The sequence below is a fragment of the Microtus ochrogaster genome, chromosome 18, assembly GCF_000317375.1.
Source record: "Microtus ochrogaster isolate Prairie Vole_2 chromosome 18, MicOch1.0, whole genome shotgun sequence".
In the NCBI taxonomy this organism is placed as follows: Eukaryota; Metazoa; Chordata; class Mammalia; order Rodentia; family Cricetidae; genus Microtus; species Microtus ochrogaster.
The window spans coordinates 58,095,504-58,120,964 of NC_022020.1; the positions used below are offsets into that span (position 1 = coordinate 58,095,504).

Sequence of the window (25,461 nt, forward strand, 5' to 3'; positions counted from 1 at the left end):
AAAAAAAAAAAATCCTGTTCAGAAAACACAGTGGTATGGATGGCTAAGCTTTTCCGTTTGCATGTTTGTTTTTATGATTAGTTTACTCAACAAAATTCTGGATTTTTCTTCATAAAGATCTTGGCAAGGGCTGGAGAGATGGCTCAAAGGTTAAGAGCTTTGGCTGTTCTTCCAGGGGTCCTGAGTTCAATTCCCAACAACCACATGGTGGCTCAGAACCATCTGTAATGAGATCTGGTGCCCTCTTCTGGCATCCAAGCATACATGCAGACAGAAGACTGTGTACATAATAAATAGATTAAAATAAAGATTTATTTTAAAAAAAAGTTTCTTTAAAAAAAATCTTGGCAATATTGATTTAATTATTTATTTAACTTAATGGGCCATCTAATTAATGGCATCTCTATTCAATTTTTTTGTTGCTGAAGTGACTGAGATCCTTTAACCTGTTGGCATTACTAATACAAAAGGGAGCAGCTGTGAACTTGACAGCTGCATGGTTGACCGTGACATCACAAGAGTCAACTGCTGTGTACTTTAAATAGCTATGCCTCCCAAGGTTTCCTTCCCTTCACAGGTCGACTAAACTTCCCTAAACAGAAGTTTGGAACGTGGATTTTTCAGCTTCTCAAGTCACCACCTACTTTGCAATGGATCTTTTTGTCCATCTGCCTACAGCGTTTGTGTTTCCTCACTCCCAATAAACACCTTTCTACACCTGCCGATTCTGTCTGCTGATGTCTGTGGAATTGAGATTTCTCCACTGCCATCTACTGCACTTGATCTTTCCTGTCTTTTAACTCTTTAACTGCCAGAGAAAAAGAACAAGACACCTAGAGTGTCCCTTTGGAACCTCATCTTGGGATTTCTTCTGAATATAACAACTCATCAAGAAAAAACATTAAGAAAAAGTTCCCAGTGCTGAGTTCCTCCATCTGTCCACAGACATAGGCTATCTCTATCCCTTTCACTGAGTGAGGAAGAATCCTACCTCCCGGAGAACCAAGGTGCCTCGGTGTACATCACTCAGAACATCTTCACAGCTCCCATGTTTAACCTTATCCTCAATTCCCTTGGAGACGGCATTGCAGCCAGACTAACCTGAGACAATGCACCTCAGATTACACCTCAGGAGTCTCTCATGATAACCAAGTCAGTCTAGGAGTACACACTCAGTCACCCAGTCTGACGTGGTCACCAACGAGTCTCCTCAATCTCCCACAAGTTTGGCTCACTTGAAGCAATGGTGCAATTCTTGTGGTAAGATATCAGTAAATAGAACCGCTGTCTTCATATGTTAACCATTGAGTTAGCTGAACTTAAGAGCCAACTTCCAGACAAGGGGTGCTTCATCCAAAATATCAAAACCATGACAGGAAGGATTAATCAACTTGTGTCTAATGTTGCCCAGCTGCTTGTTAAATGTGAGCATATAAAGGTCATCACAGGACCTGCAACATCAACACTAGGTGCTGCAGAGATACATTTCCAAAAACATAAACGTCCATCTCCAGGACTTATTTTGAGTGCATAAGAACAGCATGGAGCTATGGGTTTCAATAGTCCTGCTTTTTTCTATTCCTAGTTATACAGAGGCTGCAGAGGCTACAGAGGCTGAACAGGAAGCCCCATGTCCTCATCAGGTGACAGGAGACCATTTTCAAGAAGAGCCAACACAAGTCTACCCCTTGTCAACCTAATACACAATCACATCTTCTTACATTATGCCTAATTCCCAAATAAAAACAGTAAGCAGGTCATAATTTTGCCTAACACGATATACTATCCCACTTACAACCAAATGCATTATAGATTTTAGGAAAGGTGACAATATTTGAAGGACATTCTTGTAGTATCTCTAATATGATTAAGCACTGAAATATTATCTCAGCTGAGGAGAATGCAATCATCCTCTATTACAGGATACACTATAGGGTAAAGAAATAAGAGAAAAGAAAACACAAATATCTGTACAAACATTCTTAACAAAATAAGAAACACTGATGTCAATTATAAACTTCATTTCTACTACTGGTCACGTGGCCTTAGCTGCTATTTTTAACTACCTTCCTCTACCACCCATTCTGTACTTCCTCTACCTTCAGTAAGCACCTCAACAAGTCTTGGCTCTTTTCCTGGGGAAGTGATCCATACTTTCATTCCTGAAGGGTCTATGCCCTTTGTCATTCTGCCTGTGAGTAGGTTGTTATAATTTCCCATTGCTTTTAATCACAGAACATGGTAACAGCGGCATGGTAACAGCAAGAGACCCCCTAAAGGATCTCCTGCACTCCACACATTATCCTGCTTACCTCCATTGTGGAGAAGCAATCCAGTTCCCTTTGGTAGTCTGGATCAGTCACCCATCCTAACAATGTTATTCTTTTTTTTAGACAGTAGGTTTAAGGACATGAGAACGCAAAAGTGGCTAGGAGGAAGTCTGAGCTTACAGTTCAATAGAATGTTTGTTTTATCTCCTGGCAGGAGCACTCCTCACTCTGGGTCCAAAATTTCTAAGTCAGCAGAACAGGACAGGAAGCAAAACTTTTCCTAGTGGATAACTAGGGCTAACAGTGAGAAGAACTATTCCCTTTCCCATCCCCTTAAGACCTGGACCCATGAATCCTGGCTATGGGAAAAATACATCACATATTTGATGCTAATTCAAAAGATATGCTAATTTCTAGAGAACCCTGCCCCAGCCCTCTAGGCTACTGCCACCTAACTGGCATGTAACCATGTCTCAAAAGACTGATCCATCCTTCTATCAGGCCAGCTAATTCAGGATGGTGGGAAACAAGGCAAGACAAATGGATTCCATGACCACAGGCCCAATGTCACACTTAGAGAAGTGAGCTCCTTGGTCAGAAGCAATAGTGTATGGAATAACATGATGGTAGATAAGACATTCTTTAAGTCCATGGATGGTAGTGTTGGCAGAATCATTACAGGCTGGAAACAGAAATCCATAACCAGAACAAATATACATTCCAGTAAGAACAAAGTTTTGTCCTTTCCATGAAGCAATTCTGTTTCCCTAGGCTCATGAACTGTTATGAGTCAGAGTTCTCTAGAGAAAAAGAACTAACAGAATGACTGGAAAAAGAAGGAAGTGTGTGTGTGTGTGTGTGTGTGTGTGTGTGTGTGTGCGCGCGCGCGCGCGCGTGTGCGTGGCTTTATTAGAGTAGCTTACAGGCTGTGGTCAAAAAGTCCAACAATGGCTGTCTTCCAAAGGAAAATCCAAGAATCTAGTAGGTGCTCAGCCGTAAGGCTCAGTGAGTTAACTGGTCTTCAGTACACATGACTGAAATCCTGAGTGGCTGTAATACTACTGAAGGAAAAAACTTCCAGTGAGAGCGAGGACAAACAAAGCAAAATCTTCCTTATTCCATGTTTTTTACAAATCTGTGGCCCAGGTTTAAAGCGACTCTTCCAACCTCAAATGATATGGATTTAAGGTAGATTTTCCCACCGCAAATGAGCCAATTAACTGAAAGTCCTATAGGTGTGCCCAGCTGCTTGGGTTTTTAGAGAATTATAAATGTTGACAACTAAGAATAGCCACCACACGTACCAAATTATAAAATATTCATATTGTTTTAACAAACGGCATATATCAATAAAAACAAATATGACTAACTTAATGGTGCCTCAGTTTTTGTAATGCTTTTCTGTTGTTTAATATTCCATAGCAAACCAACATTATTCTAACTCCTAGCTGAGCAAGTTCCTTGATCTCTAGGCTCATGTCTCCTAATCTAAAGAAGTGAACATAATCTCACCTACCACAGAAAGTAATAAGTGGACAATGACACAATATTCATTGTGGAAGCCTGAATAAGAATGGCCCCCATAGGCTCATATATTTGAATGTTTGGTCATTAGGGAGTGGTACTACTTGAGAAGGATTAGGAGGTTCAGCCTTGTTGAACTAAGTGTGGCTTTATTAGAGGAAGTGTGTCATTGGAGTGGGCTTTGGGGCTTCAAAATCTCAAGTCAGGCCAAGTGTCACTCTCTCTTCCTGCTGCTTTTGGGTCAGGATGTAGAACTCTAAGCTACTATGAATGCTTGCGTAGTGCCACGCTCCTCACCATGTGGATAATGAACTAAACCTCTGAAACTATAAGCAAGCCCCAATTAAAATGCTTTCTTTTATAAGAGTTGCCATGGTCACAGCGTCTCCTCATAGCAACAGAACACTGACTAAGACAGCCATAAATCACTTAGCTCAGTACCTTATACAAAATGAACATTCAATAACTGTTAGCTATTTTAAAGCATATTTTTAGAGTAGTCATAAGAATATAAAGTTTTGTATGAGAGGTAAATAGTGAATTCTCCATAGGTGAAAAGGACTAAGCTTAAGCCACTGGGCACTCTGCCACTGCCCATTTACCCTCTAGCAAGCCACTCTCTGCTTTCTCTTCCCTCCAAAAGACTCTGCACTCTGACTGGAAGAAACACACCACGTTTTTCTTAATATTCCTAAAGCTTAGCACAGTACCAGGCAATAATAAACTCACCAAATATTTGAACAATGAATACATGGGTCGGTGTGGTCACAGAGCTCCATGAAAGAGATGAGTTGTGCTGGACAACCATAAGATCCCAACTGACAAGTGAAGGAAGGGTTCTGTTTTTCTCAACTTTTCATTACCTGCTCTACTATTATTGTTCTGCCCAATTCAAAAATGAAATCTTGTTTTCCAAGCAAATAATCCAGGCAAGATGGTCTACAAAACTACCACTAGGGGAATCCACAAGGCTGACAATGCCCTTAGTATCCCTGAAGAATATTAACTCCCACAACCCGGATGTGGAACCTCACAATTAATCCATATTAAAATTCTAAAATTATCACTACAGTTTCCTAAACCCTAATTTCCACTGAGTAAATGCATTAGATCGCAAACACTATGGATGGAGAAGGGTGACAACTGCTGGGTGCTTGTTTACAACATCTCCTGTGCTGGCAGAAGCAGAGCTTCAGCAGCTCTAAAGCTGCCATTCCTAGACGACCACAACTCCCGCTACTGCCAAGCAGTTTTCAGGAACCAGTAAGCCACAATAGTCCTTTATTACCAGGCACATTTGACAATGTAAAGTCATGTGGTGTTTCTGGCCCACCTCTGGGAGTCTAAAGAATGAAACACCAGCAGAACAAGCGTTCGCTGCTTTAAGATAACAGTGATTCTGTACCAGAGCATTTCCACAAAGTATAGATTTTTTCAGAGATTTTAGTTTAATAGGTTCTAAGTTATTAGAACTAAAGATTTAGAGAAGTCCATTTCACCCCAAAATTAAAAACAAGAGGATTTTCACACCTCAAAACATTTTAACCTTTGGTTTCACTGAAATACATTTTCAAAATATTAATATGCATAATTTAAAAACATCATCAGTATTTTCATTCATGAAAGTAAATTAGGGTGAAATGAAGAAAAACTAAAATAGATATCTTGTAAGATATGGTACACACAATTCCAAATTACCACACACTATGGTCACTGATACCCATTTACACATGTTTTTCTTACAAAGAACTATTCCTTTAACAATTAAAAATCTGTTCAAACTGACCATTAATTAGACTCATGTCCTGGTGTATTCATCTATCACACCTAAGGAATTTTAACTCATGAGTGGCAGTTCAAACTCAGAGAGCCAAAGCCAATTTAAATCTAGTATTACAGGGCTCCAGAGATGGTTCAGCCGCTAAGAGCACTTAGATGACCCAGGTTCAATTCCCAGCACCCACAGAAGTAGCTCACAACTACTTGTAACTCTAATTTCAGGAGATTTGATATCCCTTCTGGTCTCACAGACATCAGATTCAGATACACATACACACACACACACACACACACACACACACACGGTAGATAAAAATACATGCAGGCAAAACACTCAGATGCATAAAATAAAAAAAATTTAATAAGCCAAATTTTAAATGTTAATATATACCTCCCTACAAAATCTACATGTTCAGAGCAGCAACTTTTTTCTTGTTGGTGTTACTAGCTCCTAATCAAACCACTTGTTTGAACAAAAAATAAATTAAGACATGATACAAGAAAATAGAAAAAGTTACAGGAAACCAGTTACTTACCATTACTCTGCAGTGTTAATCCTGAGAGATCTTATTTTAGGGGAAAAAAATGAAACATAAATCATTACTATGAACATATCTTCCATTATATATAGAACATAAATGTAAGCCAGAGATTACCAAACTTCATGAGCCATTTCAATTTAAAAGTAGGGTAGATTCTAAATTTTATACATATATATAGTTATATATATAAGCTAACATAAAAATTTATAAATTTAAATTTATAATGTTTCCCATCTTCAACAACAATGTAAAAAGTAGGCAGAGTATCAATTTTATTTTTTTTAAATATTTATTTATTTATTTGTTATGTATACAATATTCTGTCTGTGTGTAAGCCTGCAGGCCAGAAGAGGGCACCAGACCTCATTACAGATGGTTGTGAGCCACCATGTGGTTGCCGGGAATTGAACTCAGGACCTTTGGAAGAGCAGGCAATGCTCTTAACCACTGAACCATCTCTCCAGCCCCAGAGTATCAATTTTATATACTCAATTCTAGAAATCAAAACCACAAATTTAAGTATTTACATTTCATTTAAATTATCTGAATCTTAAGCCAAGCATAGTGGTGCATACCTCTAATTCCACTACTTAAGAGGTTGAAGCAGGAGATCAAGAGTTATCCTTGGCTACATAGCCAACTCTTGGCCAGCCTGGGATGAGACCTTGTCTAAAATAAAATTTTAATTCTGATTCTTGAACTTTATTTGAAGTCTTAAGTAGTCCTCAAATACAAGCTTTAAACTAGGAAAATTAAAATACTGCTAGGATCTTTTCCCTTTATAGATCTATGAAGGTTCTGCAAAGACAGTCAACTTACCAATTCCAGGTGACACAACACGTTCATAGTGATAGGGGTTCACACAGACACTATCACATTTTAAGTCAAATGCATACTGACAATATTTAACATGTTTTAATTCATTCTTATGTAGATCAGGCCACCTCCATAGTCGGGCATAGATCACATGAGGAAATCCTTTCCGACCAGCCACCTGAGAAAAGAAACCATCATTTATTAAGTACCAGTTTTGTATTATACATTACACAAGAGATTTAAAAAAATGTTCCTATTTAATCTTCAAACTCTAATCAGCATCTGTAATACTGTAAAACATACACATGGTTTTGCTCATATTTCCTTTTATAAAACTAAAATCTTAGGCTTCTAAAAATGATATCCTTCAGAGTGTATCCATGTGCTTAAAAAAAAAATCTTTTTTTTTTTTTTTTGAGGTATGAGCTGACTGAAGGCTACAGCTCACAAGTACCATAAGGATGGGGGCTGATCACAGAAGAGAGAGGCAGAATAGGGAAGCTGGAACTTTAGGCCCAACCCCCGTGGAAGGGAAAGGGGCTATTATGTATGTAGAGTTGATCACAATCAATGACTAAAACCTGAACGGGGTTTCGACACTTTGGGTGGCTGAGCATGTGGAGGTCCTGAAGGTTGGTCTACCTTCAGAGGGCATGGAGGTTTACCGTGCCTATGCAGCTCTCAATCTGGGGCCTCTGCAATACCCTTCATAATGATAAACAAGGTTCCCTCAGCCAGGGAAGATGCTTGACTAAATTAACTGCACCATGGGTGGGACTGTGGGAACCCTTTATGGACAACGGAGAGAAGCACAGGTAAAACAAGCAGACGATTATGAGTGGCACCTCCAAGTAGACCGAGTCAGAACTGAACTGAATTAGAGGATGCAAGGTGCTACCTGCCTATGTGCATATTTATCAAGATAAAAGAAATCTTCACACCTTTGAAGGTCACAAAAGAGATAGGCTGGAGCTTACTTAGCACAGGGGAAACTGGTTTCAGAGTCCCACTCCCCATCCCACCTCCATTGCCAATGTCAGATCGTAACCATTCCTTCCTGAGAATCCAAATCTCAAAATAACAAGAGCAAAGGAGCACACATCTGCAATCTCAGCACTCAGAAGCTGAGGTGGGGATAAAAAACCCTCAAGTTCCAGGTTAGGCCAAGCTACAACAAATAAATGACCTAGTCAGGATCATAGAGAGAATTTGAAATAGTGTTCAATTTCAAGACTTGCACTCGGGTTTTTAAAATGCAAAAATATGAATTTGTCATAAACTATGCCTAAAATGTAGAAATAAAAATTTTAAAAATCTAACATCACTTTTTTTCTATACTTATTCATACAAATGATATTGCTTTACATGAAAAAAATGTGACCAGTGAATGTTTCACACCAATGGAAAACATAACATACCGAGATTTCAGGATTCCAACATATCAGTTTGACCATCTACAATACCAAAAGAGGTTAGCAGATAGGGAGAGTGTGAACTGTAATGATGGATACTGAAGAGCTAAAGGTAGTTCTCAAAATACAGGGCTTCTCATTTATTTTTCAAATTTTCTTCATTGAATTACTTTGAATAAGAATATACTCTCCTCACACACACTGGCAACAGATGCACAGTCTGCCAAGAGACAGAGCTATAGAACAAGAGATGGCCCAGCATTAAGAATACCTGATTCTCTATTATGGAGCAGAATTCAATCCCAGCATCTGGGGATGCTCTTTTCTGCCCTCTTCCCATACTTGTACATACACATGTGCAAACACACACACAAGTAATAAAAAGAAATCTATAAATACATAACATACAAATAATAATATACAAATAAATAAATATACAAAGAGATGAAGCTCACATTAAATTTGTAAGACCTTAAGAGGAAATTTAAAACATCAATTACTTTTCTAGCCATAATTAAAGGACAGTGAGCTTATAATTCGCAATCCTAGAGAAGCTAAATAAGAAGGTGAATCCAAAGACAAACATATAGGCATCCTCCTGAATATTAACCTTCATCAGGCGATGAAAGGAGACAGAGACAGAGACCCAAATTGGAGTACCGGACAGAAATCTCAAGGTCCAAATCAGGAACAGAAGGAGGGGGAGCACGAGCAAGGAACTCAGGACGGCGAGGGGTACACCCATACTCTGAGACAATGGGGATGTTCTTTCGGGAATTCACCAAGGCCAGCTGGCCTGAGTCTGAAAAAGCATGGGATAAAACCGGACTTGCTGAACATAGCGGACAATGAGGACTACAGAGAACTCAAGAACAATGGCAATGGGTTTTTGATCCTACTGCACATACTGGCTTTGGGGGAGCCTAGGCAGTTTGGATGCTCAACTTACTAAACCTGGATGGAGGTGGGCGGTCCTTGGACTTCCCACAGGTCAGGGAACCCTGATGGCTCTTCAAGCTGATGAGGGAGAGTGACTTGATCGGGGGGAAGGGGAGGGAAATGGGAGGCGGTGGCAGGGAGGAGGCAGAAATCCTCATTAAATAAATAAATTTTAAAAAAAATAAAAAAAAATAAAACATCAATTACTCTGCTAGCACAGAAGACAGAAAGCTCTGCAGACCAACCTGAAGCCGTCCATCCAGTGTTCTCTGTATGGTGACACACTTGCTAGGATGAGCTCCATTTGTAGTTATAGCTGTAATTAAGGAATCCAATTCATCTTTTTTCTCTTTCAGCTTCTTTACCAAACTTTCAATTGCTCTTTTTGCAAACGTTTCGCTTTCTCCACCTTGTCTATGACACATCAAACTATGTACAATGCTCAGGCAGGCGTCATTACTTGTTGGTGTATTAGTTATAGACATATTGTCCATTTGTTTAAGTTTTTTCTTTTAAATCAAACTCTCCAATTTCTGGAGTAATTCTGATCTTGTGAAGGCAGTGAAAACCAATAGCCAATGTTGCAAGAAGAGCTGTCAGACATCTGGTGAGCAGGATAATCTGAATGAGAGAGAGTGGAAAAAGAATATATTTCACAAGGTAGATATAAGAACTGTTCCACTTAAGTCAAGGGACTCAACACTCATAGTTCTAAAAAATGTTTAAAGTGTGAAACAGCTTAACTATAAAATGTAGCTAGTTTTGATATTCCAAAATCATTAAAAAAAAACAGGCCCTCTCATTAATGCAAAGGCACACTAAGACAAGTTTTACCAAACGTAACATTACCCCAAATCTTTCCTTAGTTATTTCTGCACCCTTTCTATTTTCTATGTCAGTGCTGCAATTTTGAGCCTTTTTAGAATTCATATAATCATTTCCTCTAAAGCAGTGGTTCTCAACCTTCCCAGTGCTGCGACCCTTTAATAGAATTCCTTGTGTTGTGGTGATCTCAATCATAAAATTATTTTTACTGCTACTTCATAATTGTAATTTTGCTACTATTGTGAATTGTAATGTAAATATCTGATATGCAGGCTATCTGATGTACAACCCCTGTAAAAGGGTCACTCAATCCAAAGGGGGTTGTGACTCACAGATTGAGAACCACTCTCTGGAGTCATTTCTTAAACGTCTTTCAATTTATGTCCTCACATAAAGAAGCAAATTTTCATGTGTATTAATAGCCATCACTTATCCATATGTATAAATACAAATAAATAAAAAGATAGGGAAAGGTTTGTTCTTGTTTTGTTGTTGTTTTCTGAGACAGGGTTTCTCTGTGTAACAGCCCTGGCTGTCCTGGAACTAGCTCTTATAGACAGGCTGGCCTCAACCTCAAGAAATCTGCTTGCCTCTGCCTCCCAAGTGCTGAGATTAAAGGCGTGTGCCACCACCGCTTGGCAGGTTTGTTTTGGAAACAAGGTTTTAGTCTGCAACCCACGCTGGCCTGGAACCCACAGCAATACCCCTACATCAGCCTCCCAAGTGCTGAGATCATACTCAGCTAATAAATAGTCACTGAAGATACACTTTCCAATAAAGAGTATTTGCACATGGGTGGATGGAATCAGACTGGAGGATTCCAGTTAAACTAAGAAGTTGGGCAAAGAGTTACACTCTGAATCTGGAACTAAAAGGAGAACTCAAAGGAGACAAGGCAATACGAAGTATGCTGCATACAACATCAGTATGGTGAACCTACTGTCTGAATCCCAAGACATTTGTTTTTAAAGGATATTATCCCAAAACACATTATACATTTGTCTGCATTTTCTCCTAATAATACACACCATAGGAAATGTAAGAAGGCAATGACAGAGGTAAGCCACTACGGTTCAAAGGCATGCAGGAGGTTAAGTAAAAGGACAGCTCACACCCGCCCGAACTGGAAAACTATTATTTGCTCCCAGAAGTGGCACTTGCTACTAGACTGTGAACTTAAAAATGAAAAATGGCCATGTACTCAGTGTACAAAGTCTTATTTTTAAGTAATGGTGATTTATTAATGGAGAAAAGAAGGGAAACGTAAAAGAAACTACTGTATGGTCAAAAAAGAAAAGGAAAACAAAACAGTAAGCATAAATCTTGGCTAGGCATAGTAGTGAACACCTGCAAACCCAGCTACTTGGGAGACTGAGACAAGAAGATCATAAAGTTCAATGACACACACACACACACCACACATACACCCCTCTTTCTTAAGGCTAGAATACAGTGCCTGCTTAGCATGTAAACACGCAAGAGTCAATCTTCAGACTGGAGGAAGGGGAACCCTCCATTTGACCTGATATAGCTCACTGCCACAGTTTATTCTTGCGTTACAAGATCTGTGGTAGAGGTCTGATGAATATACCCCCATAGACTCACATATTTGAATGCTTCATCCACGGAGTGAATTAGGAGGTATAATCTCAATGGAGAAGTGTGTCACTGGGGGTGGACTTTGAGGTTTCAAAAGTCCATGTTACACACAGTCTCTCTGTCTGGAGCTCTCAGCTACCGCTTCAGCTCTATGAGGGCTACCATGTACCTGCTGTGGTGATAATGGACTAACCCTCTGAACCAGTAAGCCAGCTCCAACTGAATGTTCTTTATAAGAATTGTCATGGTCATAATGTCTCATGGCAGCAACAAGACACAGACTGAGACTGAACTAGTCACCCTCACCATCATATACCCAATCCACAACAGGTTAAGCCCCACATACTGCCCAACAGGTGCAATCCTGAGTTTCACATGCTTAATTCATAGTATTTCCTTGACCTAAAACATTTACCACCATTTTAGCCACTTAATAATTAAGCCCTAGGCTTCCTTTCAAATTACAGCCTAAGTGTTTGAATTACCCTGAAGAGTTTCTTCCCCTCACTATGTTGCCACCTTGCCTCTCGATTCCAAAGAATTACTTGGTTCCTCTCTCTCTCAAATTTAAGGTACACCTTTATTATACTTTACATATTAAATTACAGTAATTTCACTATATGTCTCTCAGTTCTAGGAGTTCAAAAAATAACATATAAATTTAGAAGTTCAAGAAAAAAAAGTTTCACCTTAGAAATTCCCAACATCATGCAGTTCCTGAGTGTGGTGGTTTGAATAAGAACGACCCAACCAGACAGACTCTTATGTGTGTATACTTGGTTCCCCAATGGTAGAACTGTTTGGTAAGGACCAGGAGGAGGTGTGTCACTGGGGATGGGCCGTGAAGTTTCCACTTTATGTTCTCATGTTTGCGCCACAACTCCCCCCACCACCACCTTATGGCTGTTGTCCGAACGAGTACATTCTTGGCTATTATGAGTTCTTTGTCTGCCTGCATACTTCTCACCGTGATGGTCATGGACTCACCTGGAACTGCAGGCAAGCCCCCAATTAAATGCTTTCTTTTCTAAGAGGCTTTGGTCATGGTGATTTGTCACAGCAGTAAAAAGTAACTAAGACACTGACATAAAGTATCTATGGACCAGCGAGACGATTTTTATTCTGTGGATCTGTCTTAAGACACATTTAAGCTTGCAAATAAGCTTATTTGTTTTCACAATGAAAATTGTACCAATGTATAATTTATTCACAGCTATTTCTCCATGGTATCAATATTAAAGGTCATCCTTTATTAAACTTAGGCTGCTTGGGGTCTGACAGTATTGCAAAGGCTGTCTTAATCATAAGCTTCTTTGAATACAGTAATAACTTTGTTTTCTTAAAAGCAGCCTTCTCATATCTTGAATTTTGTTGTATTTCTTGGATCATAAGGTTCTTAATTTAGAAGTTTCTTACAAGAAAACAATTATCAGCAGGGATATATAAATGTATTCCTATAGTATATGGCCTTGGATTATGGAAATGTGATAGACGTGAGAAAATACTGACATGATTTAAATAAAAACTGTATGTTCCAAATAAGGTTCTAGCAACATAAATAACCTCTTAAAATGGTCCCATCTATATAATGGGCAGTATCTGTCCTGCCCACCCTACAGACTAACCAAGTAATAAAAATGCAACAATGTATAGGAAAGCAAAGTAGGAGCCATATTGACCAAGGCAGCACAGCTATGCTTGCAGTCTGGACACAGACTAACAGGTTAAGTATGAGAAAGTATGCTCAGACCAAAACTCTGTATCTCTAACAACCTAGAACACCTCCTTTGATATCTTGAAATTAAAAATATAATCTATACATTTTGAAAAATTCAACTATCCTAACTTTAGATAAAGGAGGAAAAGACTCACATAGCAAAATCTGCATTTTGATGTATGGCACACCAATGAGAAAATACAAATATAGAAGTTAAGGGCCCAGAATGTAACTCAGCAGAATACTTTTATCATGGGTTAAACTCTGGAACCCAATTTTTTAAAAAGGAGTTAAGATGCTTGTACTTTCTGCAGCCTCATAAACATGATGGTTGCATGTCAAGACTTAAGAGAAGCATTATGTTGGCACAGTTGGTAACACTGGTTTTTCTCAAATGGTGGACAAATAAAGCTCCAAAGAAAAAAAGCTTCAATTAAGAAAAATTTAATTGCTAGAAATGGACTAAATACTAATTATGTTTTCCTGTGTGAGAGATGCTAAGATAACTCTTCACTGACTGTGGGAGATGCTGTCCCTTAGACCCCACCTGCAAGGACCTCTTACAAAAGGCTACAACAAGAACTGCGGACACTGGCTGGCTGGAGCAGTACACACCAATGAGTGGCCCCAGCTAAGACAGAAAACCACCTGCCCATAGTTCCTCAACTGTAAATTATGAACCTATCTGGGGGAGGGAGGTCCTGTAATTAAAGGTGGAGGTCACAAAAACAAGCAACAGTAGTAAAAGGTTTCTGAACTCACAAAAAATAAGTAATAAACCCAAGGTGTTTCTGGTGGTGCATCGTTTCCCCACACTCAAAGTGACTTCACTGCAGCGATTCCAGATTACTGTGTTATACACTACAGTGTTCTTATTGCAGTCTCTTGCTAAAAGGTTTAATACAGAGGACAAAATTTAATATTTTCCTACCAGCATTCTTCAGCACGTATCAAGTTAGTGTAACTTTGGATTATGTTATTTTAAAATGTCTGATTTTAAGAACTGTCATTTGAGTGGCTGACCTGAATTTCATTTTCTTTTACTTGCTTAATGAATTTGGGTTTGGAATTAGGACTAAATTTCCAACAATTTTGAAACAGCCCTAAACATACTTCTTCCACCTGGTACTGTGTATGCATGGGATGTTCATGTAGTGTGTATGCACAGCATGTAATGTGTATACACAGGATGTAGTGTGTATACACGGGATATAGTGTGTATGCATGGGATGTACTGCATATGTACGGGATGTACATGTACTGTGTATGCATAAGAAGCAGGGTTCTCAGCACTGATGATGACAAAATGAAAACCCTGACCAATTATGGAAAACACTGAAGATGTGCTATGCCAGGCAGCATCGAATATTCAGCAAAGATTTAATTCTTTACATAAAAATCAACAAATATATTCATCCTATTAGTGCTAATTTACTTTGATCTTCAATAAATGAGAAATTTTATCTACAGCAAAGAATTTTTAGATATTATTATACTTATTATCAGGAAATGTCTTACCTGCATACCTATTTTTTATATGCTTATACATAAGTCAAATAAAAATATCAGTAATACAAAAAGTGTAAAAAAAACTGACCTGGGCAACACGAAAGATTTCAACTCAGAAAATATTTTTAAGGCTATTTTTTTTTTGTTTTGGTTTCACTTTGGTTTTTTTTTGTTGTTGTTGTTGTTTTTTTTTTCTGGTTTTTTTGAGACAGGGTTTCTCTGTGGTTTTGGAGCCTGTCCTGGAACTAGCTCTTGTAGACCAGGCTGGTCTCGAACTCACAGAGATCCGCCTGCCTCTGCCTCCCGAGTGCTGGGATAAAGACAAATTTCTTTTAGCTGTCCTGGAAATCATTCTGCAGACCAGGTTGGCCTTGAACTCAAGAGACTCACCTGTCTCTGCCTCCTCAGGGCTGGAATCTACAGTTTGAGGTAGTGGTGAAATATGTATCTATGTTGTATGAAGGCAATTTCTAAAGCATGTGTATGCATAACACATCTAGAAAACCCAAACATATTACCAAACTATCAAGAACTACAAAGAAGTATAAAAGTGAATGGAACAGCACAGAAAGGTCCTATCTTGACATAATGTGTAAATCAAGTTAGTATGGGCTGTGTCACATTTATAACCAACTCCCCAAATACCTACAGTTAAAGATTGATTTTGTTTAAGTTCTTCATTCATCACAGATCATCTGGCACTATCCATTGCTCAGCTACTTTAGAGACTGACAGAAGAACTATCTTCCCATGTTGAGAAGGAGGAGAAAAGAGATGACAGCTCACACATTGTCTTTTATTTTATTTTATTTTTTTTACACATTGTCTTTTAAAGGTTATTACTTATCCTTGCCTTTGATTGGCTAAACAATTGTTCAGGCTTATCACATGGCCATACCTATGGTTTTCAACAGGGAATTAGTCTTATAAGGGATGTTTGGCAATGTCTACAGAAATGTTTGGCTTCTGATCATACCATCCTAATGTGCCTGATATCTGATAGCAGAAGCCAAGCAGGGTCAGGTCTGGTGAGTATTAGTTGGGAGTAATTTTTCTTGGTCCCCAACGAAGGCGAAAAGAGCAAAACTACCCAATCCAAAATGACAAGTGTCTGAGCTGAGAACCCTAGGCTATCACAAATTTCAAGGAGGGGGATAACAAAAAAGGACAAGGAAGCTAATTCTACCACATGCCAGGTGATCCATCATCAGAATACTTGGTAGAACAGTGCAGTCTACACATATCAAAATGGAATTGCAAGGCTAAATGGGAATGGGGGAACACAGGAATAGGGCAAAGAAATAAATATTTTGTCTAGAGTAGGCTTATATTAGCAAAGAGGAGGAACGGTAGCAAAAGACTGTAAAAAAGAGACTGTGTATGCAGGTCCATGGAAGAATCAGCACCAGGTTTGGGAGGAGAGGCAAGAAGGAACAAAGAGAACTGTATTACATATACCAAGCATATAATTTTCTAGAAGTTATGTGTTTTGGTAAGTGATTATAAAACTAATACTTAGTATGAAAATATTTTTTTAAAAAAGATCAAGAGGTTTGGTTTTTTTCAGAGGAAGGGTGCTGGCTTAGTGAGTTGAGACTAGGAAAAAATTCTAACATAAGCTTCACAATCAAGTAAAACAATTGTTCGGGCTTATCTCCCTGCAACAAGTGGCAGTCCAGATGTTACACTGACGGTTGCGATACCTCTGAGGGTAGCTAGAGAACATCCAAAAGCATAAAGTATTACGAATGCAACCAATGCAACAAAAAGTATTTGTATAGTAACTTCTAGGGTGAACTATGAGAGACAATAGGGACAAGTGCTTCTGCTTACTCAAATGCTTTTCATGAACCAGTATTAAATAACCTTAGTTTTAAACTAGCATGTTTTGAAGCTAGGCATAATGAATCATACATATATGTAATCTCAGCATTTGGGAGATTGAGGAAGAAGGACTGCCATAAATTCAAAGCCAGTCTGGGCTACAAAATAAGCTCTTATCTCCAAAATTAAATAAAAATTTAAAAAAAGTTAAAGTTGTAGTTCAACATGGTGGTCCACATCTATAATCCTACCCCTCAGGAGTTGAAGGCAAAAGCACTGCAGTTCACAACCAACCTGGGCTACACAGAGAGAACCTGTTTAAATACACTGTTTGAAAAGGATCAATAAATACTATGGCTGGCATCTACTTCATCTGCCAGCATATATTCTCCTTTTGCAACAAGTCTGGTTTTCCAGGAAAAAATCTTATTTAGGCAGGCAAGACAATTCCCAACCAGAGTACATAGAACCAAACCCTGGCCACACTATCACCCAAGAGATGAAAAGAACCCTAGCCAGTGGCTTAACTTCTGATAGACAATGGGGAGGGATGTTAAAAAAGAAACTGAGTCCTTGTGAAGACTAGGGATGAGCTTCATCGATAGACTGCCTGCCTAGCAAGATGCCCTGGCTTCATCCCCAGGACCACATAAGCCAGGTATTGTAGCACGTGCCCCAAATCCTAACTCTGGCAAGCTGGAGACAAGTCACAAACCTGAAATCCATCTCTAAAAAATAGAAAGGGGAGTTCCTTTTATGCTGGACCTAAGCTGAAAATAATTAAGCTGAGAATTTAACAAAAAAGAACAGGAAATCAAACCTAAAAGGCAATGTTGACAACACTGGTTGAGATTCTGAAACAAGCAATCTAGAGTCAAGTCAATGAAGTACCTGAATATTGACTGTTACATGTTCCTGAAAACACAAGAACTGAAAAAAAAAATTACATGAGTTACCATCTCAGATAAGCCCAAACATATGAATAATATATCCCATTGGTAATCTAGTAAAAATACAGAACTAGCTACTTTAAAACTGTACCTGTCAAACTGTTTTCTGACTCCCTTTATTTATATATTTGACTATTTTCTGAAACTAATTTTTAAATATGGGTTATATCAATATTTATCATATTACAAGTAAAACTTTAAGTAAATTTTAATTCACTTTCAACAGGCATAACCTAAATAACTTTTATAAAAAATAACCTTTTCTAGAAACAACACAAAAGTTAGTAGTAAGAGTGACACTATTCTACATCTGTGCAAGTTTCTTTACTGTCTGGATTAACACAAGACAGCTGGACTCTCCTACTTTCTTTAGCATTCAATCTGCTGGACATTTGAAAGTACAGGAAGGAAATGTGACACAGAAATCTGTACAGTTGGAAAGAATATTTTAATAGTCTTCTCAGATAATAATGGGTATTCATCTTTTATTCAATGCCAAAACGCAACAAATGGAGATTAGTGCAGGTTACTAAGTAGAATCTAAATTCTAGGTTTGTTGCATAAAAATCCACTGGGTTGGGGCTAGGGAGGTAGTTCAGTCACTAACAAGCATGAGGATATGAGTCTGAGCCCCAAACCCATACAACCCCCCCCCAAAAAAAAAAACAAAAAACAAACAACAACAAAAAAGCTGGGCATGGTAGCTATGCTTCTAATCTCAATGTTGGGAAGTAAAAACAGATCTCTGGAGCTGATACAAAAACAAAACAAACTCAAGAAAACAAAAAATAAAGTGGACCATTCTTAATAAGCAGCAGCCAAGACAATCATCTACTTCCCCATGAGCCTACCTACATACAATACACAAGAGGACCTGCACGTGCACACACACACACACACACACACACACACACACACACGAGCATACAATACACAGCAGCACCTGCACATGAGCACGCACGCGTGCACACAAACACAAATCTATCTACATCTTTCTCCGGAGAATTTTTATAACATTAAGAATTGATCATTTAGGAAAAAACATGTTTGGTGAGTTATTTATATTTTCCAAATGCTGAAGCAGTTATCTTCTTGCCTCCGTCTCCCACATGCTAAGATTACAGGCATAACACCATGTTCATGTAGAACACATGTATTTTTAAAAAACACATTCATTCCTTGAAAATCACCAACAATCACACCAGAAACACATACTGAGAAATTAGCAAATTCACGCTGACTGACTCTGGTTTTCCAAAACCTTAACTTCTATCATGTGAAAGATTCGACTTTTTATCACTGACAAATGAGTTACCTTCCTTTAAGTGCCGGGTTCATTTCACTCATTTTCACCAAATATCTGGGTCTAAATGACAGGAGTGTAGCTACAGGCATTCTGCGAAGTGAAAATAAAAATGACACCACATTTCAAAAGCAGCTCAGTCACGAAGTGGTCTTCCTAGACACGAGCAGTTGACTTGAACATGCAAAAATGCTTCACACACATTTCGCATTTAATCACACAAAATAAAGACTATTTAAAAGCTAACACTGGCCGGGCAGTGGTGGCACACGCCTTTAATCCCAGCACTCGGAAGACAGAGGCAGGTTGATTTCTTTGAGTTTGAGGCCAGCCTGGTCTATAGAGCTTGTCCCAGGACAGGCTCCAAAGCTTCAGAGCAACCCTGTCTTGAAAAAACTGAAGAAACAAAACAAAACAAAAAACTGTTTACTTAAACAAAGGGCATTCTTAAGTGAAACTGGAGTTTTCTTTCAAATGCTGAACATATATCTGGATGTGAAAAGCACAAAGACACTGTCTTAATTAATACATGCCAAGGAGCCACCAGTCTGCACCACAGCACAACTGGACATAGGGAGAGAACAAATAATGTCTCCCCCTATTATGAAAATTATTTTGAGCTCATGACCTCTTTAATAAAAGGACTGTGGGACTTCCCAGAAGTCCACAGAGCACATTTTGGGAACCACTGTTTCAAAAGGTTAGAAAGGAAGTTGAATTTTAATACCTGGCCACTGGGAAGAGGATTGTATTGGAATTCCACGGGAGCTCAAAGTAGCTCCAGTATGCGAAGGCTAACCTTTAAAAGTACAAGTCTGAAATGCTCTCAATGCCACAAAGCACTGGTCTAATTCACAGATTACCAAAAATACAGAAAATGAATTAAAGCACCATGAATACACCTAATTGAAAAGTCTAATAACAAAGTGGGGTTTTTTAATATAATTATCAGCATCATTTCAATACCTACATCCATAAAATTATTCTTTCAACTATGTTTATTGTTTTGGGGGGGGTTTCTGTTTGTTTGTTTGTTTGTTTGTTTGTTTGAAAAAGGATTTCACTATGCAGCCTTGGCTGGCCTGAAATTCAGAGCTATCCTCCTGCCTCTGCCTCTCAAATGTTGAGATTAAAGACTGCCACCATGCCAATCTTCAACTGATCTTAACAAGGTCTATAACATTAGATGCATTTAGTGTCCTAGCAATTCCTAGCTTCTATCAGCTCATTACACTTTGTCAATCTTTCCCCCAAATGATACAATGACTGTCCACCATATTACCTTCTCTAGAGTTAACTAGTCAGCCAATTATCACTAATAAATACCCTTAATTCAGTTCCAAATTTATGAATATATTTTGAAGCCAGGTGTGGGGCACAAATGTGTAATCTACGAGGCTGAGGGAAGATGTCCTGAAATTGAAGGCTACGCGGCAAGACCTTGTCTGAAAACACACATATGCACACAAATATGCAAGCACAAGCACATGTATATACATACATTTAATCTGAGAAAGCCCAAACTATATAGATTCATCCATACGTATAGAAATCATATTAGGAGAACAATTACTTATCAATAATCCTTTCTGTTTAATCATAAGAACTCCATTCAAAACATGTAAATTAGGATTTGATAGGTTCTAAATAAAACACTCCAAAGTACTGATGGTCAAAAGGTATAAACAAATACAGAAATATTAGGCAGTATAAATAACCAAAACAGGGCTTTTTTCCCTATAGTTACTCCCATGCCTCCTTCATCCTATTCCCATGCTGAATTAAATGTGTGTGTGTGTGTGTGTGTGCATGTGCGCACGCACGCGCTACAGTTAAAGAACAAAACAGTTTTATTTTTATAAATAGTTCTTCCAAAGACAAGAGATGCAGCTAACTCTATAGCCCAGCTCTGGAGCGATTTCAGGAGTACGTAAGTAGAGGGGCTGCAGAGGAGCTTGGTGGCACAGCACTGGTCTAATTAACCAAACGTGAGGCCCTAAATTCAATCACCAGCACAGGGAAAAATAGGAAAAAGAGAACATGTGTGCCCAAATGATCTCTCTATAGAACTGCCAACTAGTTATGCTAGTCGAGCAACTTTCTCACAGTGCAAAAATTAAACCTCCAACTGTACAGGTTTAATCAATGCAACTTTCCTCTTTAGGCCCAGAGAAGTCATGGTTAGAATACTGTATCGATTCCAAGCACACTAACCCCTGAAGATGACTAAATTTCAGGGCTGAGGAAATGGTTACCCGGTTAAGAGAACGTACTGTTTCTTCTAGAGATATGGGGTTCGGTTCTCAGCACCCACTCTGGGCACGTGGTCTTAGTTATCTACAGAGAGGCACACACATATGTCTAGTTAAAAATTTTTAAGGGGACTGGAGATGTGGCTCAGCAGTTAAAAAGCACTGGTTGTTCTTCCAGAGGACCTAGATTAAATTCCCAGCACCCATATAGTGGCTCACCACCATCTGTAACTCCAATTTTGGAAGATCTAGTGCCCTCTTCTTGGCCTCCACAGACACCAGGTATGCAAGTGGTGCTGGCATAAAAGTAGGTAAAACACCCATACATAGAAATATATTTTATAATTAATAAAAATAAATATTTAAAAAAGAAATAAAATTTCATTGGGTGTTTAGATGCTAATTTAGAGACCAATTTAATGATCATAAGAAATGTAGCTTCCTAAAACTTGTCATTAAATACAAATAAACTGAAAAAAAACAGGGGGGACAGAAAGGAGGGGGTTGGGAAGAAGAGGAAGGCAGAGATTTAAGAGCAAAACAAACATGGCAATACCTTCAAAAGACCCATTAAATTAAATGTGCAATGGACCTTCTGCATGAATGTATCGCTGCACTACCAAGAACATAAAGCAGAACTGAGTATGGGATCACAGGCTGTAATCACACTGCTCAGTAAGCTGGGGGGGGGGGGGAGTCAACCAAAGTTCAAAGTCAGCCATGTAGTGAGACCCTATCCCCAAAAGAAACAAAAATGAGAGGGGGAGTTAAAAATCAACAATGAAACAGGTTAAAAGGACCCTAAGGTTCAACTACTGCATTTTCTTGAGCTGGCTACACAGTCCAGCACAAACCAATCAAAACTTTTGTGGTTATTAATCAGGCATCAATGTTTTGTAAAGCTCTCCAAGAACTCTCAATGTTCAAGTAAAACTGAAAATCACTGTCCCAACCTTTGAGATTAAAAAAGCAGTGAAAAGAGCTAGGAGGGCACAGTGCAGAGGCAAGACACTTGCCTGCACTCATGAGGCCTAAGCTCTACCCCCACAACAGCGGAGGCCTAGAGCAATAAGTTTTCCAAACTGGGAAAAGAAAATCCTATTTAAGGTATGAATTGTATTGAAAGAGATTTAGAATCAGCTTCAAATACAATCATCTCTAATAACTGACCTATGGACTTTATCAATTATTACAACCAAGCATCTGATCACCTACCATTCCAGTTTTACAGAAGTGAGTACCACCTAGTCCTTATCCATCCTAGTTCTCATTCACTTCCATATCGAAAATAAATCTTCCTCAATGCCAATTACACCATGTAACAGTGTCAAGGTGACACAATCTAAAATACCTCGTTTCTGAGAAGCTGGTATTCAGCCAAAATTTCCATTACCAAAATTACACAATTTAAAATAAAAGGGAAAAACTCCAACAAAATTCTAAATGACTCATTAGCATAAGCTGAGGATATTAAGATGCCCACAGCATCATAACCAAAGTAGCTCATATGCATGGTATCTATACATATTTATCAGTTATCTGAAGTCTCATCTTAAACAAGTGAATCTTCATTTAACTAATGGACAAAAACAAAACAAAAAAATCTAAATAATTTGAGAAAGCTATACTGAATGTGACATTCTAGTCTAAGACCCTTAACTTTCACTTAGCACAGAAAACAATGAAGCCATTTAGTCAGGTTAGTTTTATACATGATTAAGAGTTCACCTGAGTCACTCATCCTCATGGCTTGAACAAAACACAGTGGAGGGTGGGAGGTATACAACCATACAATGAAGCACTGAAAAAGTTATGACAAGATATTTAAAGAGCTATCCACTCTGGAAGAATGAGAAATAAAAAGAAAAACAAAAACCTTGGCATTAACCATATGGGGACAAAACAGAACTGAAATAAGTTAATATTTTAACACCAGAAAAAGAATGTATGTTCTCCCCAAAAGAGGCAAAATTTTCAACAAGCCCAAATATGCAATTAACCCTGCGGAGCTGATTGCCCTAGTAGTGGCCCCAGTCAAGAACAGCTCAATTAGAATAGTGAATGTCAGTATTACTATAACTCTGGCTCAATCAGGAAGAAAAATAGGTTCTAATTGAGTTGGGGTGTGACAGGGCTTCTTAATTCTCTCTCTCTCTTTCTCTCTCTCTCTCTCTCTCTCTCTCTCTCTCTGTGTGTGTGTGTGTGTCTGTGTGTGTGTGGGGGGGTGTAAACAAAGGGGAATTCAGATACAAAATTCACCAACAGAAATACTTCAAACTAACATACAGCATAAACAAAACAGTGACTTTAGAAAAAAACAAGATCCTAACCCAGTATAAGCAGAACTGTTTCAAGGGCAAAGCCGTCAGGAAAGTGTAGGTCCATATAAAACATATAACATAATCCCATATTACTTTCACTGACTTGCTAGCGCAAATTTTCATTAACTCTGAAAACACAATCTTAATTCTCCCCCTAACTTAAGATTTACAACAGAAACATTTAATCAAAACTATTAATTACTTTTCAAACAAACAAACAAACAAAAGTACATGTAATACGTCTTGAAAGCAAAGCAAAGTCACTCATATTACTGCAGTCAACGCTGTTAATTCTCTTCAGAAAGGTTTCATTTAAATTCCAGCAATTTAAGCCTACAAAATTCATCCCATCAAGATCTGAAGCCACTTGGAGCCGTGGGTATTAGTCTGCCTCTGTGCACATTTCTAAGGAGTTCACCAAAGAAAACAGAAGCCTGAGCCTGGGGGCACCTTGTCCCAGTCCTGTATTCCAGCACTTGAGAGACAGAGAAAGGATGGTGACAAGAGTATGAAGCCATACAAACTCATGACAGTATTATGGATGAAGCGTTAGGGAGAAATAGTATTCTTAAAATTAGTATACCAATCATTTACACCTCGAAATAGCATGTACTAATCCTATCAAGTCTTTCCAATAGAGACAAGAGCCCCCAACACTAGAGCAAAGTTACTTTAGAACATCCTAAGCTACGTTCCAACTGTAAATACTTCAGGTCCTAAAGACAAGGTCAATCAGGAGATCTATTAAAAAAAAAAATTCAAATGCAGTGCTTAAAATCTAACTACTTTGTGGAATTTATACATTTCCGTACTTTCAAGTAAGATTCCACACGGTTTTGCCTTTCAGCATAAAATCCTGACCCTAATTCTTAAAACGTTCAAATAATCAAGATGCTACTTTGAGGAAAAGGATGCTAAATCCGGCAGAAGTCAAAGATGGTTTAAAAAAAAAATACCAGAGATTACAAGCCTGCAGAACATGAATTCAGGGCGTTTTCTATAACTCTTCTTTTATCTTGCTACTTTATTTCTAAGGAAGTGGCAATCCCACTTTAAATTCCTTAAATTATCAAAACCTTATGGCACTTTAAAAAGTAATTTAAAATGAATTACCTAGAAAAAAATCAACTTCAAAAATTTTAAAGTTTACTCCAGCTTTCGTGGGGGCAGTTGGGAGGAGCTATCAATCAACAGGGCTTTTTAAAGCCTCCCTCCTCGCAAAGGAACCTTTCAAGTTAACTAAACACGCCCATGTCTTTGAAAAATCTGGCTTGAGAAATCATAACAGCAGTTTGGGGTGCTGAAGCCAACGCCCTCCACCCTCCACTAATTTCACGCTCTGTGCATGTAGCCCTAACAATAAAATAAACTACGCCTTTTATTAGAAGACACGTTTTATTAGGGGAGGGAGGTGGTGCAGTTAGGCGCTAAGAATGTTTCCCGCAAGCCGCCATCACCCACAATACCAAAAAGTAAACAAATCAAAGCTACGAACGTAAACTGAAAGGACACAACCAGGAAGAGAAAGTGGGGACAAAGAGAAAAAAACAAACACTTGCTGCTGGGGGGGGCACGAGGACGGACAGACCCGGGGCACCCCGGACACAACGCACTCCCGAGCTGCCCGACGCCACGGCCCGGGCCGCGGCCAAACTCCTCCCGAACAACAAAGAGCGGCGGCGCGAACGGCGCTCGACTTCCCGGGACGGCGCGCCTCACGGCGAGTGGAGTTGGGGCCCCTGGACCCACGGGCGAGCACGCGGAGCTGGGGCGCGCGGGAGGCGACCCACCTGAGCCTCGCCGGGCCCGAGGGAGCCCGCCCTGGGGCCCCGGCCAGGGGACGACCCGCGCGTTTACCTGGGCTCCGCACCGCCGAGCC

At 39.0% G+C, this 25,461-nt stretch overlaps 1 protein-coding gene across 4 annotated transcripts in view; it reads right to left on the bottom strand.

Annotated features, from left to right (window-relative positions):
• The window catches only part of Smad4 (SMAD family member 4), a 54,412-nt gene extending 28,951 nt beyond the window's left edge, over positions 1-25,461 (bottom strand). For 3 of the 4 annotated variants that reach the window (XM_013349545.2, XM_005356254.3, XM_026783407.1), the window contains exons 1-5: positions 25,440-25,461; positions 19,022-19,102; positions 9,528-9,903; positions 6,935-7,109; positions 6,110-6,139 (exon numbers count right to left, since the gene is read on the bottom strand). In XM_013349545.2, coding sequence (XP_013204999.1) covers positions 6,110-6,139; positions 6,935-7,109; positions 9,528-9,776 — 454 coding nt within the window. In that variant the 5' untranslated portion in view covers positions 9,777-9,903; positions 19,022-19,102; positions 25,440-25,461. The remainder of the gene's footprint in view (positions 1-6,109; positions 6,140-6,934; positions 7,110-9,527; positions 9,904-19,021; positions 19,103-25,439) is intronic. The other variant, XM_005356253.2, reaches the window with a different exon arrangement.